Source organism: Hemitrygon akajei, chromosome 9 (assembly GCF_048418815.1).
Source record: "Hemitrygon akajei chromosome 9, sHemAka1.3, whole genome shotgun sequence".
NCBI classification, from domain to species: Eukaryota; Metazoa; Chordata; class Chondrichthyes; order Myliobatiformes; family Dasyatidae; genus Hemitrygon; species Hemitrygon akajei.
Genome location: NC_133132.1, coordinates 137,048,486 through 137,063,494, shown reverse-complemented (window position 1 = coordinate 137,063,494; position 15,009 = coordinate 137,048,486). Strand labels below are relative to the sequence as shown.

At 41.7% G+C, this 15,009-nt stretch overlaps 1 protein-coding gene across 2 annotated transcripts in view; it reads left to right on the top strand.

The window, feature by feature from the left end:
• Nucleotides 1-15,009, top strand: part of selenoi (selenoprotein I) — a 65,193-nt gene that overhangs the window by 35,253 nt on the left and 14,931 nt on the right. Inside the window, exons 3-5 of one of the 2 annotated variants that reach the window (XM_073057044.1) lie at nt 347-455; nt 1,560-1,634; nt 7,238-7,500. In XM_073057044.1, coding sequence (XP_072913145.1) covers nt 347-455; nt 1,560-1,634; nt 7,238-7,500 — 447 coding nt within the window. The remainder of the gene's footprint in view (nt 1-346; nt 456-1,559; nt 1,635-7,237; nt 7,501-15,009) is intronic. The other variant, XM_073057045.1, reaches the window with a different exon arrangement.

Here is a 15,009-nt window from a genome sequence, read left to right as displayed (position 1 = left end):
TGCTGATAATGCTCAATTTTTAATAGCACACAGTATTATTTAAAATGCAGACAACTCCGAAGTACAAGGCTAAAGATAGAAGCTATATTAAGAACCGTATATGTAAAAAAAAAAAAAATCAATGTAGAGATGTTTCTTGAAAGTGCATATGCTATGGTTGCAGAATCATAATTTCACTCTCACATTTGTGCAAGGATCCACTGTATTGTTTTACAACAAATAAGTGGTAGCTAGCTAGCCTAGCTTAATCACTAAGATTTTGTGTAATTGTCTGTAAAATCTAGTTAATCTACAGTGGAGAATTTATGATCTCCCTACTTACCAACCTTTGTCTTTGCTTTTATAGATTTTACCCACATGGTTGGCACCAAATCTGTTGACGTTCTGTGGTTTCATGCTGCTAGTACTTAATTTTTGTATGCTGGCCTATTTTGATTATGATTTCTATGCTTCAGGTAAGGTCTGGATTTTTAAAATAATATGGTTGAAAACTAGTTAGGGGTAACAAATCCTGATGTCATAATGCAAAGGTACCTCATTTATAGTAGTATTTTTCACAACTTGTGTTAGAACTTTGCAAATGCTGTTCAGACAGCTACTTAAGGAACATGCAGTGTCTAGTGCCTCAGCTTAGATTAAGTTTATTACAGTACATTTTGTCTTGCATGCCTCCAAGTAGTCTGGATTGGACATTAGTACTGTGATGATGGAAGCCATAACCCAAAATGTTGCAATATTTCCATTGGAGTTTCATCTGAAGATTGCTGAATATGTAGTTAAGCACTATCATCATCGGCTTCCTCTTGATGCTGAAATAAATTGGAACTGTTTTGTCCAACGTGTAGACCAGTAGCAACCAACCAGAATACCAAATTGAAATACCAACTTGGGCATGGGTTTACATGCCCTGAGTAAATAGCCACAAAATATAAATGATGAAAAATGTGATTTCAAAATATTAAACTAAAATCAGTTTAGAAAATGTAAATTATTAATATTTTATAATTTAATAGTGTCATTAAAAGTGGGATGAATCTGCAAGTTTCAAATTTATATGATTGTTCTGGGTTGCTCAACAGCCCTATTTCATTTCTTCTTGACCTTTCTAAAATCCTTTGACTGTGATTACATATGGCTCTATGTTGCTCACAGTTGAAATAATTGTATATTTGGAAAATTGTAGGCAATTTTAGGCAAAATTCCTTGACACTGGCTAAGCAGGAGCTTGTGAATGAATTCATACAAAAATTTCAAACAGACATTTTTGAGTATTTTCCAATGATTAGCTACAAGGCATAGCTATCTCATTTCCCAATTGAAGTACCTGCATAAATAATTTGTTTCCATATGTCATTTGAATTTTAGAAATCAATTTATAATCGAAATTAGCTATGCTTTAAATTAAGGAACTGTCACACTATTTAAAATTGAGCATTTTTCAAAAACTTGCTTGTCTTCTTGGAACTTTTCTCAACATTCTGAAAGCATGTTGAGTAAATGCTTCTAAAAGCATGTTGTTCTGACAGGAGATGTCCATAATCTTTGCTTTTCTGTTTCAGGTGAAGGTTATGAGCACGTTCCAAGTTGGGTATGGGTTGTTGCTGGTCTTCTAAATTTTACAGCATATACTCTAGGTAATAATAAATTAATTTCTGATTTCTCATGAATTAAACCATGATGTTTTATAGACAGCACATTTGGAATTGTTTTTATTTATGATTATTATCATAATGGACTGTGCAATCTGCTCTTTGTCTTGTATCAAACTAGTTCACACCTTTAATCCACCTCAAATCCACAAGAGTTGTGAAAAACTACAGAAAAGTGAATTATTTGTGTCTGGCAGTAAATTGGAGCTGATCCATGAGGAGTAATATCAGGAAGCGCTCTTTTTCTGACAAGTTTTGGAAGTTTAATTTTGATAAATTTGCTGAGCAATGGTAGAAATAGAAAACCTACAGCACAATACAGGCCCTTCAGCCCACAAAGCTGTGCTGAACATGTCCCTACCTTAGAACTACATAGGCTTTACCCATAGCCCTCTATTTTTCTAAGCTCCATGAAGCCACCCAGGAGTCTCTTAAAAGACCCTATTGTTTCTGCCTGAACCATTGCCGCCGCAGCCCATTCCACATACTCTGCATTATTTATTTAAAAAAACTTGCCCCTGACATCCCCTCTGTACCTACTTCCAAGCACCTTAAAACTATGCCCTCTCATGCTAGCCATTTCAGCCCTGGGGAAAAGCCTTTGACTATTGTTAGGGTTAATTTGCGATTGCCAGTTCAGGTCAGGAGTGGCTCACGTGATATTAGAAGACAGGAATACAAGGGAGGGAGGGAGCGAAACAAAGGATTCCTTTGTGCCGAAACTGCTAGTGTCACGTGATTCAGTAAAACAGGGAACTCGTGAGAGAATGGCATCGGACCAATGAGAAGGACAAAAGTGTCCAATATTACCAAATATGTATAACAAAGTTCAGCATTATCAAATATGTGTAGCGAGGGGTTGGGCTAAGGGAAAAGGGGTATAAACAAGAGCAGAAGAAAGGGGAGGGCAGAACGCGCCTTCTCCAGCGAGGTTTTGTGCACTCGCTGTGCCAGATACGATTCTGCATTAAAGCCAAGTTTTGTAATATTCCGGTGTTGGTTGTCTCTCTTCCTAAACGAACACAGGGCAGAATTTGAAGCCCAACACTATCTACACGATCAATGCCTCTCAATAGCTTGTACACCTCTATCAGGTCACCTCTCATCCTCCGTCGCTCCAAGGAGAAAAGGCTGAGTTCACTCAACCTATTCTCATAAGGCATGCTCCCCCGTCCAGGCAACATCCTTGTAAATCTCCTCTACACCCTTTCTATGGTTTCCACGTCCTTCCTATAGTGAGGCGACCAGAACTGAGTACAGTACTCCAAGTGAGGTCTGACCAGGGTCCTATATAGCTGCAACATTACCTCTCATCTCTCAAACTCAGTCCCACGATTGATGAAGGCCAATGCACCATATGCCGCCTTAACCAGAGTCAACCTGCGTAGCAGCTTTGACTGTCCTATGGACTTGGACCCCAAGATCCCTCTGATCCTCCACACTGCCGTCTTTCCATTAATACTATATTTTGCCATTATACTTGACCTACCAAAATGAACCACCTCACACTTATCTGGGTTGAACTCCATCTGCCACTTTTCAGCCCAGTCTGCCAACACAGATGCCTTGTGCAGGAAGGCACAGAGTCGACTGTACTTCCTAAGAAGGTTGGTGTCATTCAATGTCTGTAGTGAGATGCTGAAGATGTTCTATTGTCAGTTGTGGAGAGCGCCCTCTTCTTTGTGGTGGCGTGTTGGGGAGGAAGCATTAAGAAGAGGGACGCCTCACGTCTTAATAAGCTGGTAAGGAAGGCGGGCTCTGTCGTGGGCAAAGTACTGGAGAGTTTAACATCGGTAGCTGAGCGAAGGGCGCTGAGTAGGCTACGGTCAATTATGGATAACTCTGAACATCCTCTACATAGCACCATCCAGAGACAGAGAAGCAGTTTCAGCGACAGGTTACTATCGATGCAATGCTCCTCAGACAGGATGAAGAGGTCAATACTCCCCAATGCCATTAGGCTTTACAATTCTACCGCCAGGACTTAAGAACTTTTTAAAAGCTATTATTAATGCTTTTTGAGATAGTGATTTAGATGCATATCATATTTTTTTACTGAGTTAAGTATTGTATGTAATTAGTTTTGCTACAACAAGTGTATGGGACATTGGAAAAAAGTTGAATTTCCCCATGGGGATGAATAAAGTATCTATCTATCTATCTATCTATCTATCTATCACATTAATGTCCCGTTGTAACCTCTGACAGCCCTCCACCCTATCCACAACACCCCCAACTTTTGTGTCATCAGCAAATTTACTAACCCATCCCTCCACTTCCTTATCCAGGTCATTTATAAAAATCACAAAGAGTAGGGGTCCCAGAACAGATCCCTGAGGCATACCACTGGTCACCGACCTCCATGCAGAATATGACCTGTCTACAACCACTCTTTGCCTTCTGTGGGCAAGCCAGTTCTGGATCCACAAAGCAATGTGCCCCTGGATCCCATGCCCCCTTACTTTCTCAATAAGCCTTGCTGAAATGCCTTGCTGAAATCCATATACACTACAACAATGTTTAGTCACATCCTCAAAAAAAAAATTCAATCAGCCTTGTAAGGCACGACTGTCTTTGACAAAGCCATGCTAACTATTCTTAATCATATTATGCCTCTCCAAATGTTCATAAATCCTGCCTCACTGGGCTATCTCTACTCCCTTTCTTGAATAAGGGAACAACATTCGCAACTCTCCAATCCTCTGGAACCTCTCCCATCCTCATTGATGATGCAAAGATCATTGCTAGAGGCTCAGCAATCTCCTGCCTCGCCTCCCACAGTAGCCTGGGGTACATCCCGTCCGGTCCCGGTGACTTATCCAACTTGATGCTTTCCAAAAGCTCCAGCACATCCTCTTTCTTAATATCTACATGCTCAGGCTTTTCAGTCCACTGCAAGTCACCCCTACAATCACCAAGATAATTTTCTGTAGTGAATACTGAAGCAAAGTATTCATAGTACCTTTGCCATCTCCTCCAGTTCCATACACACTTTTCCACTGTCACACTTAATTAGTCCTATTCTGTCACGTCTTATCCTCTTGCTCTTCACATACCTGTAAAATGCCTTGGGGTTTTCCTTAATCCTGTCTGCCAATGCCTTCTCATGGCCCCTTCTGGTTCTAATTTCATTTTTAAGCTCCTTCCTGCTAGCCTTAAAATCTTTTGGATTCCTATCATTACCTATTTGTTTTTTTTTTTTTGTTTTTTTTTTGAACCTTTCGTAAGCTCTTCTTCTTGACTAGATTTACAACAGCCTTTGTACACCACAGTTCCTGTACCCTACCATCCTTTCCCGGTCTCATTGGAACATAGCTATGCAGAACTCCATGCAAATATCCCTGAACATTTGTCACATTTCTTTCATATGTTTCCCTGAGAACATCTGTTTCCAATTTATGCTTCCAAGTTCCTGCCTGATAGCCTCATATTTCCCCTTACTTCGATTAAATATTTCCCTAACTTGTCTGCTCCTATCCCTCTCCAATGCTGTGGTAGAGGAGATGGAATTGTGATCACTATCTCCAAAATGCTCTCCCACTGAGAGACCTGACTCCTGACCAGGTTCATTTCCCGATACAGCCTCTCCTCTTGTTGGCTTATCTACATATTGTGTCAAGAAACCTTCCTGAACACACCTAATAAACTCTACCCCATTTAAACCCCTCACTCTAGGGAGATGCCAATTAATACTTGGGAAATTAAAATCTCCCACCACAACAACCCTGTTATTATTACTTCTTTCCAGAATCTGTCTCCCTATCTGCTCCTCTATGTCCCTGTTACTATTGGGTGGTCTATTTAAAAAAAAAACAAAAAACACCCACTAGAGTTATTGACCCCTTCCTATTCCTAACTTCCACCCACAGAGACTCTATTGACAACTCCTCCATGACTTTCTCCTTTTCTGCAGTGGTGACACTATCTCTGATCAACAGTGCCACGCCCCACCTCTTTTGCTTCCCTCCCTTTCGTTTCTGAAACATCTAAAGCCTGGCACTTGAAGTAGCCATTCTTCTCCCTGCACCATCCAGGTCTCTGTAATGGCTACAACATCATAGCTCCAAGTGCTGATCAACGCTTTAAGCTCATCTGCTTTATTCATAACACTCGCATTAAAATAGACACATCTCAAGCCATTGGTCTGTGTGCATCCCTTCTCTATCACCTGCCTATCCTCCCTTTCGCATTGTCTCCAAGCTTTCTCTGTTTGTGAACCAACCTCCCTTTCCTCCATCACTTCAGTTCGGTTCCCACCCCCCAGCCATTCTGAATCCCTGCACCCTGCTCCAATCCCTCAGCCACGCATTTATCCTCCACCTCATTCACTGTCACGTGGCACAGGCAGTAATCCCGAGATTACTACCTTTGAGGTCCTTCTTCTCAATTTCTTTCCTAACTCCCTGTAGTTTTTTTTTTTCAGGACCTCCCTTTTTCTACATATGCTGTTGGTACCAATATGTACCATGGCCTCTGGCAGTTGTCCTTCCCATTTCAAGGTATCGTAGACATGATCAGAAACATCCCAGAGCCTGGCACCTAGGAGGCAAACTACTACCTGAGTTTCTTTCCTGAGTCCACAGAATTGCCCCTCTGACCCCATAACTATACAGTCCCCTATCACAGCTGCCATCCTCTTCCTTTCCCTACCCTTCTGAGCCACAGGGCCAGACTCGGTGCTAGAGGTGTGACTACTGATGCTTCTTCCCCCAGGTAGGCTGTCTCCCCCAACAGTACTCAAACAGGAGTACTTATTGTTAAGAGGGACAGCCAATGGGGTACTCTCTAGCAGCTGCCTCTTGCCCTTTCTTCTTCTGTCTGTTACCCACTTCTCAGTCTCCTGGGCTCTGGAGGTGACTACCTGCCTATTGCTCCTCTCTATCACCTCGTCACTCTCCCTGACCAGACGAAGGTCATCGCGCTGCAGCTCCAGTTCCCTGACATGTTCCCTAAGGAGCTGCATACTCGACACACCTAGTGCAGATGTGGTCGTCCAGGAGGCTGGGATTCTCCAGGACCTCCCACATCTGACACCGAGCACAGAAAACTGGCCTCACACACATACTTCGTCTGTATACTAAACAGATAACCTGCCTCGCCTCGACCCTTTATCGCCAAAGCCCCGTTGAGCCAAAGCCTTCCTACTGTCTCTCTCTACTCTGTCGCCCGCTCCTCCGATGCCCGCTCTGTAAATCTGTCTTCATTTTAAATTCTTCCCGCTGTTCTCAGTGCCGACTTCCACAAGCTTGGGCAGTCATGCCCTGTTCAAACCACTGAAGAAATAAAATTCAGAGGACCAAATTGAATTGATATAGATTGAACAAAATCTAACTGAACAGTAGATAGGCTGAAGGGGGCAGAAGGACCTATTCCAGTTTCTTAAAACTGAAATGGTAAGATCTTTAGTGAATATCAGGAAACTCGCTTTCTTACTGACATTTGCAGATGAGGTGGTTTCTTTTCCATGTATAAATATGTTGGTAGTTCTGCTTTCTGCAATGAACATAAATCTAAAGTAATGAAACTGAGAATTTCCTTAAGAGGGTATATTGTGATATTTTTTAAAATCCCTTTTTGATTTCTTGCAGATGGAGTTGATGGGAAGCAAGCTAGACGAACAAACTCCAGTACTCCCCTTGGAGAACTCTTTGACCATGGTTTGGACAGCTGGGCGTGCATATTTTTTGTGGTCACTGTTTACTCTATTTTTGGACGTGGGGAGGCTGGTGTCAGTGTCTTCACACTTTTCCTCATTTTGTGGGTGGTTCTGTTTTCCTTCATCCTTTCCCATTGGGAGAAGTACAATACAGGAATTCTTTTCCTTCCTTGGGGATATGACATTAGTCAAGTGGTAAGTGACTTTCAAAGTAAAATATTCTTTTATAGAATTTTGCTGAAGGGTTGCATATTTTCTTGACTGGTTGTACCTTTCTTTGCAAGTCAAGCTATCCAGCAGTGTGATCTGTTTAGTAGTGGGCTTAAGTCCAATGATTTTAAAATTTGTAATGCATTTCATTGAATGAAATGGTAGTATTCAAGCCTGCTGGTAGTGGTGTAAACTGAATTAAATTGTGCTCTCAGCCAAAAGTCACTGTTGTTCACTGCATAAATATTCTTGATTAGGTGGGGGAGGTGATAATTCAGAATATTTTTATTTAGAGTTTGGGTTTTCTTACCAGAAAGCTGTAGAAAAGATCTGTACAATGTCTTTATCAATAGTAAGGATACCAGAACAATCTATGATAGTCCAGTATTAACAGTTTTAATGTTTAATGTAAGCTTTTCATTTCTATTCCTCGAATCATGCACTCCACTGCTTGATTTGGATTTTACAGCCATAGTAATCTCTGTCACCAGTTTAAAAAAAAAAAATGAAAAATGCTCTATATGCTCAGGAGATCAAGTAGAAACTGTGCAAAGAGAAAGAGCTTCTTTGTTTTAGGATTAAGGTAAATTGCCAATTGACCTTTTTCCCCTGATGTTGTCTGATCAGTTGTGTATTTCCAACATTTCTGTCTTCATTTCAGATTTCCAGTACCAGGGCAATAAACTGGTTCCAGTTTTTTTTTTACAGACATCCTTAAATTGGTTTTCTCTATAAGTCAGGAGATGCACATGATGTTCCACAGTATTATAATGAATTATTTCAAGAACAAAACTGGCTTAAAATACAATTACCAAAAGTAGGGGGTTGGATGGAGGAGAGGGGCAATAAATGTATGTATGCACATCAGACTTTTTCTAAATTATTCACTTGAAATTTCATGACTTTACTGATTTAGTTTACCTGAGCCTCAGAATGCTTTTGGAAACCTATTGTTAAGTGTTATCTGGTGTCCTCGTTTGTGTATTTAAATGCAACACATTAAAATCTATTTGCCAATTACATATCCAAGTTTGTAAACGTCTTGTTGTGGTTTGTTACTATGTCAACTGTCTCTCACAATTTGGCATTTGCAGATTGATAATTTTAGACCATAACAGGCAGGAGCAGAGTCAGGCTATTTGGCCCAATGAGTCTGTGCCCGTATTCAGTCATGATTGATCCTTTCTCCCTCCTCAGCCCTACTGCCCAGCCTTCTCCCTGTAACCTTTGATGCTATAGCCAATCAAGAACCTATCAATCTCCACCTTAAGTACACTGCCACAGCTGCCTGTACTAACATATTCCACAAATTTGCCTCAAATTCTAGAGGATGATGAATCATTTATGAAAATTAAAACATACAGACACTTGTAGCAGAAGCATGAGGAAGTTGTGACCTTTTGAGATTTGCACCATTCAGTTGACCTGCTCCTTAGAACATAGGAAGAGGTTATTCAGTCCATCGAGTCTTTGGCTCGCAGACCAATGCCATTCTCTCACTAATTTATCCTCAAGTTTATTGTCATTTTTTGTCATTTCGACCATAACTGCTGGTACAGTGCATAGTAAAAATGAGACAATGTTTTTCAGGACCATGGTGTTACATGACACAGTACATAAAACTAGACTAAACTATGTAATAAAAAACAACAGAGAAAGCTACACTAGACTACAGACCTACACTGGACTGCATAAAGTGCACAAAAACAGTGCAGGCATTACAATAAATAATAAACAGGTCAGTAGGGCAAGGTGTTAGTCCAGGCTTCGGGTATTGAGGAGTCTGATAGCTTGGGGGAAGAAACTGTTACATAGTCTGGTCGTGAGAGCCCGAATGCTTTGGAGCCTTTTCCCAGATGGCAGGAGGGAGAAGATATTGTGTGAGGGGTCCTTCATAATGCTGTTTCCTTTGCGGATGCAGCGTGTAGTGTAAATGTCCGTGATGGCAGGGAGAGAGACCCCGATGATCTTCTCAACTGACCTCACTATCCGCTGCAGGGTCTTGCGATCCGAGATGGTGCAATTTCCGAACCAGGCAGTGATGCAGTTGCTCAGGATGCTCTCAATATTGTAGAATGTAATGAGGATGGTGGGTGGGAGATGGACTTTCCTCAGCCTTCGCAAAAAGTAGAGACACTGCTGGGCTTTCTTTGCTATGGAGCTGGTGTTGAGGGACCAGGTGAGATTCTCCGTCAGGTGAACACCAAGAAATTTGGTGCTCTTTACGATCTCTACCGAGGAGCTGTCGATGTTCAGCGGGGAGTGGTCGCTCCATGCCCTCCTGAAGTCAAGGACCATCTCTTTTGTTTTGCTCACATTAAGAGACAGGGTGTTGGCTCTGCACCAGTCTGTTAGCCGCTGCACCTCCTCTCTGTAAGCTGACTTGTCGTTCTTGCTAATGAGACCCACCACGGTGGTGTCATCGGTGAACATGATGATATGCTTTGAGCTGTGTGTTGCAGCACAGTCGCGGATCAGCAGAGTGAACAGCAGTGGACTGAGCACGCAACCGTGGGGAGCCCCTGTCCTCAGTGTGATGGTGTTGGAGATGCTGCTCCCGATCCGGACTGACTGAGGTCTCCCAGTCAGGAAGTCTAGGATCCTGTAATCCTTTCTTCCAATATTCTTGTAAATTTTCCCTACCCAGCTACTATCTATCCACACAAAAGGAGCAATTTACAGTGGTCAAGTATCCAACCAACTTGTGTGTTTTCAGATGTGGGGTGGGGGGGAGGGATTTGGAGCACCCAGGGAGCCCCACCTGGCCATGGGGAGAACACGCAAGTTTCACACTGACAGCACTGGAGGTCAGGATTGAACTTGACAGCACTTGAAGGTCTGTTGCCTCAAAGCTGCATAATGTTCTGCATTTTATCCCATACCCTCTGATTTCCTTCAAGTTCTATTGAATTCAACCCAGAAAATGCTCAGATACTGAGCATTTGATCTTCTGAGGTAATTGAGGACTTGTATTTTTTTTGTGTTCCATGTACAGTGCAGAATGTCCTGATTAATCATTCTGAGAATGGGCCCGTGAGTTCCATACTGCCCATCTCTGAGCATCTGCTGCGTTTTAATTCTATCAGAATAATTTCTTAGAGGAAAAAGCACACTGACAGGTTTACCTCGTGTATAAGTTGATATGTGAATTTGTAAAAAAAAAAGTAGACATCCAACAGTTTTATTCAAGTTTGATATTAGCCATGATACTGTGCAACAGTCTTGGATACCTAGATTTTTTTTAATATGAATTTTGTTTCAGATGTTTGTCTGTCTTTTGCATTAGTGTGTCAGTAGAAAGAGCAAATTTTAGATTTCCAAACATTCTACTTACTGGCAGCAAACAAAACAAAGAATACAACTAAATAATTTAATAACACTTTTTCTTATAAAATTTATGGTAAATGATCACTGCAAACAATGAAGGGCAGGCGAAGGCAATGCTCAGTCAAATTGGGGGCAAGCAGAGCAAAGTCAACATTGGAGGAAAGGCAAATTCAAGGCCTGTCCACCTAAACCAAGAGTGAGGTTTGATCAGTCTAAGTGCCAGACTGATTTGGAAAGGGCACATATGAGCTGAGAAGTAGTGGCAGGGTCCAGGCCCAGAGCATTTACACCAGGTCCTAGTACAGAGAACAATCCTATGTTAGTTTAGTTTGATTTGAAATGCCTCGTCAGATGGATTGAAAAGGCATGATTTCAGGACCGGAGGTGAGGGTTCTGCACTCTACACCATGATGTTTACTTGGCACTGCACTGAACTTGAGGCTGTGGGCTGTTCCATGCTTCATGACGTTTACTTGGCTCTGTGCTGAACTGAGGATGTGGTCTGCTCCTGGTATTCTGGGCTTTGTGTCTGTGGTTCTGAATGCTATTCGCTAGCTTTTATTGTTTGTATGATTTGATTTTTTTTCTGCACATTGTGTGTTTGTCCTTTTTAAGGAATCCTTTGAGTTTCTATGTTTTGTGGCGAAGGAGATGAATCTCAAGGTTGTATAATCCATACGTAACTTGATAATGTTTTTTAACCTTTGAACTAATGATCAACGACATAATGAGTTGAATGAACTAAACTGATTAACTGAAGCAAAAATGGGTGAAGGACAGCCAAATTAAAAGATGGTGAGGCAGATGTTACAGTTTAACCTTCAAATCATCAATTCTTACACCATGGAAAGACACAAGGTGGTCATCCTGCATCAACAATGTCTCCCTGAAGCAGAAATTTTGCAGAAGATAGAAGTTTCAAGATGTGCTGCCTGAGCTCTTCTGAGGAAGTACAGAGAACCACGCAAGTTTGAGGACCAGAAGCACAGTGGTCGGCTACGGAAACTGCAGCAGAGGAGAGATGCATCAAACTGACGCCCTGTCTAAATTGGAAGAAGTCTAGCACTGCTCTCAGTACTGAACTCACAGAAACAACTGGAACCCTGGTACACCCCTCTACAGTCTGGGAAGTCTTGTCAGAAGTGAACTTTATAAAAGAGTTGCTGCCAAAAAGCCATGCTTCTGAAGTGGAAACGAAGCTAAGAGACTCACCTACACTCTAAAGACATAAGGACTCAGGTGCTGAACAATGGCAGCAAGTGCTCTGGACTGATGAGTCAAAATTTGAAACATTTGGCTTAACCAGGAGGCAGTTTGTCTGTAGAAGAGTTGGGAGTGCTTACATGGTTGAGTGCCTGTAGCTAACAGTGAAGCAGGGTGGAAGTTTCCTGCGGGTTAGGGGCTACATTTCTGAAAATGGAGCTGGTGATCAGGTCAGAATTAATGGAATTCTCAGTGCTGAGAAGTACAAGCAGATTCTCATTCATCGCATAATGCCATCGGGGAGGCATCTGTTCTGTCCTGACTTCATTCTGCTGCAGGGCAATGACCCCAGATACACAGCTGAGGTCATAAAGAACTATCTTCAGCGAAAAAGACGAACAAGGATCTCAACATCATCGAGGTTGTCTGGGATTATCTGGAGAAGTAGAAGCAAATGAGACAGCCAAAGTCTGCAGAAGAAATGTGGCAAGTTCTTCAAGGTGTGTGAAACAACCTACCGAACAAAACAAAGTACATTTATATCATAGTGTATATGCTATAAACAACCTTGAGATTTCTCTCTTTACAGACCACCACAAAACAAAGACACCCAATAAAACCCATAAAAGAAAAGACTGTCAAACACCCGATGTGCAGAAGAAAAAAAACAAATCATGCAAACAATAAAAATAAGCAACTAACATTCAAATTTGAAGTTCATGAAAGTGAGTGCATAGCCACAAAGACAATCATCACTGTAGCCAATTCAGAAGCCCGTTAGTTGCAGGCTTACAGTCACAGTTCAGAGCAGAGATGAGTAAACCCCATGGAGCAGGGAGCTGAACTGGCCAGCCCCAACATCCTGATCTTTTCAATCTGGCCCACCACTTAAATCATTCGAACTTTGGGCTGTTCTTCTCTGTCTGACCCAGGTCCTGGTGCTTTGATACACTTTGCCACCAAGATTTGGCCTCTACCCCAACCTTTCCTAGCGCTTAAATGGATCTAGCCTTGGGACTTTAGACCTGGGCCCTGCTCCCTTGACTGTGCCTCACCTCACTCAGTCCTGCTGCATTGAATCCAAGTCTGCTCCAGCAATGGCCAGACATCGACTCATTCGCTGCTCTTGGGCCCGGGTCTGGGTCCTGGCCCTGTTGCCTTGATTCAGCCTGTGTATGCCGTACCGCAACTGTCCTGTGCCTTTGAGATTTCAGTTTGCACCTCAAAAATACCTGGTTGTACAGGTGGTTCAAAAGCTTAACTCCGAAAGGTAATTGACAGGCTATTGATTGTAGTGATTGTTTGCCAGATAAAAATTTTGATTAGTAGTAGTTTTGTTTGCTACTGTCAAGTAGTGCCTGTGCATCACCAGCGCCATCTTAACCAGTGATGATTTTCTTATAAAACTGCATGACAGTGTACCTTAGAGAATTGATACAGTTTTTAAGGCAAAGGCTGGTCATACCAAATATTGATTTGATTTAGTTTTTTTTTACTGTCTACTGTTCTTTATAGTATGTTTTGATATTTAGAAACTTCTCCTTTCATTATTTTTGTAAGCATCTGTGCTTATAATGTTTTATTTTTACATGTGCCTAAGACTTCTGCATTGTACTCTGTTAACATTACTCCAACCACTTTTATTGATCTCTTGATATATTCCACACACAAATCCACTGCTTTTCACTTAAATTCTGAATATAGAAGCTACATTTACAAAAGCACTTTTGAGTTCAACGGACCAGGCTGACTCTTCCAATAGCAATACTACCTTCTGCTTTTTTGTTAGTTTCTAATTTGTATATTGTTGTGTGCAAGTAATCAGTTCCTGATTTTGCTACCTAGGCCATGCTCCTTTATTTATAGATAGGACATTTGTATTGGGGTTCTTTATTAATTTGTCACTCAAGCCTACATTGCTAGTTCCAATGTGATCAGTTTATCTTGGGCTAAGTTGTGGATGGTCAGGTTTCTGATCTCTCATTTCCCTGTTAATTTTAACTTACTGTTCAGCTGAAACAACGTGGAGCAGAACTGATCTGGCAGTTTCTTGCGACTGTGATCTTGCTTCTCAAACATTTGGGTATAAGATAGGTAACTTATTCTCCTCAACCATAGTGATGATAGTCCTGTTATTTTTTTAACTTGCAGCCTACTCATGCCATGAGTCAAGCTGCTGATTTTGTTTTGAGTAATGCAACTACAAAAACATGCTCTTGTCAGCCCATGTCCCCGTGTGAATCGGGAACTGCTCTAATCCAAATTCATTCTCTCATCATTATTTTATCACCATTAAATGTTTGCTTATCTGTATCTTCATTATTTCTCTGACAGGAAATTTTTGATTCTTAAAAGAAATAATTGCCTTTTCATGAACTACTCAGCATCAATACATTGCAAAGAAATTAAATGCTGTAACAGAGTATTTTATAAGACTTACCTGATGTTTGGGTTTAAATTGCCTTGTCCTTTAATGAAGGATAAGATAGATAGATAGATAGATAGATACTTTATTCATCCCCAAGGGGAAATTCAATGTTCCTCCAGTATGATATCACATAAACACAAGACAGACCAAGACTAACTGACCAAAAAACCACATAATTATAACATACAGTTACAACAGTGCAAAGCAATACCATAATTTGATAAGAGCAGACCATGGGCACGGTAAAAAAAAAAGTCTCAAAGTCCCAGATAGCCCATCATCTCACGCAGATGGCAGAAGGAAGAAACCTCCAACGTGGCAAAACTTCCCGATGCAGCCTCTGGAAGCACCCGAGCACAGCCAACTGTGAGTCCGTCCGAAAACTTCCGACAACTTCGTGCCTCCGACCAGCCCTCCGACACCGAGCACCGAGCACCATCTCTGCCGAGTGCTTCAACCCCGGCCCCGGCCACCAAGCAACAGGCAAAGCCGAGGATTCGGGGCCTTCCCCCCTGGAGATCTCTCCGATCGCTCAG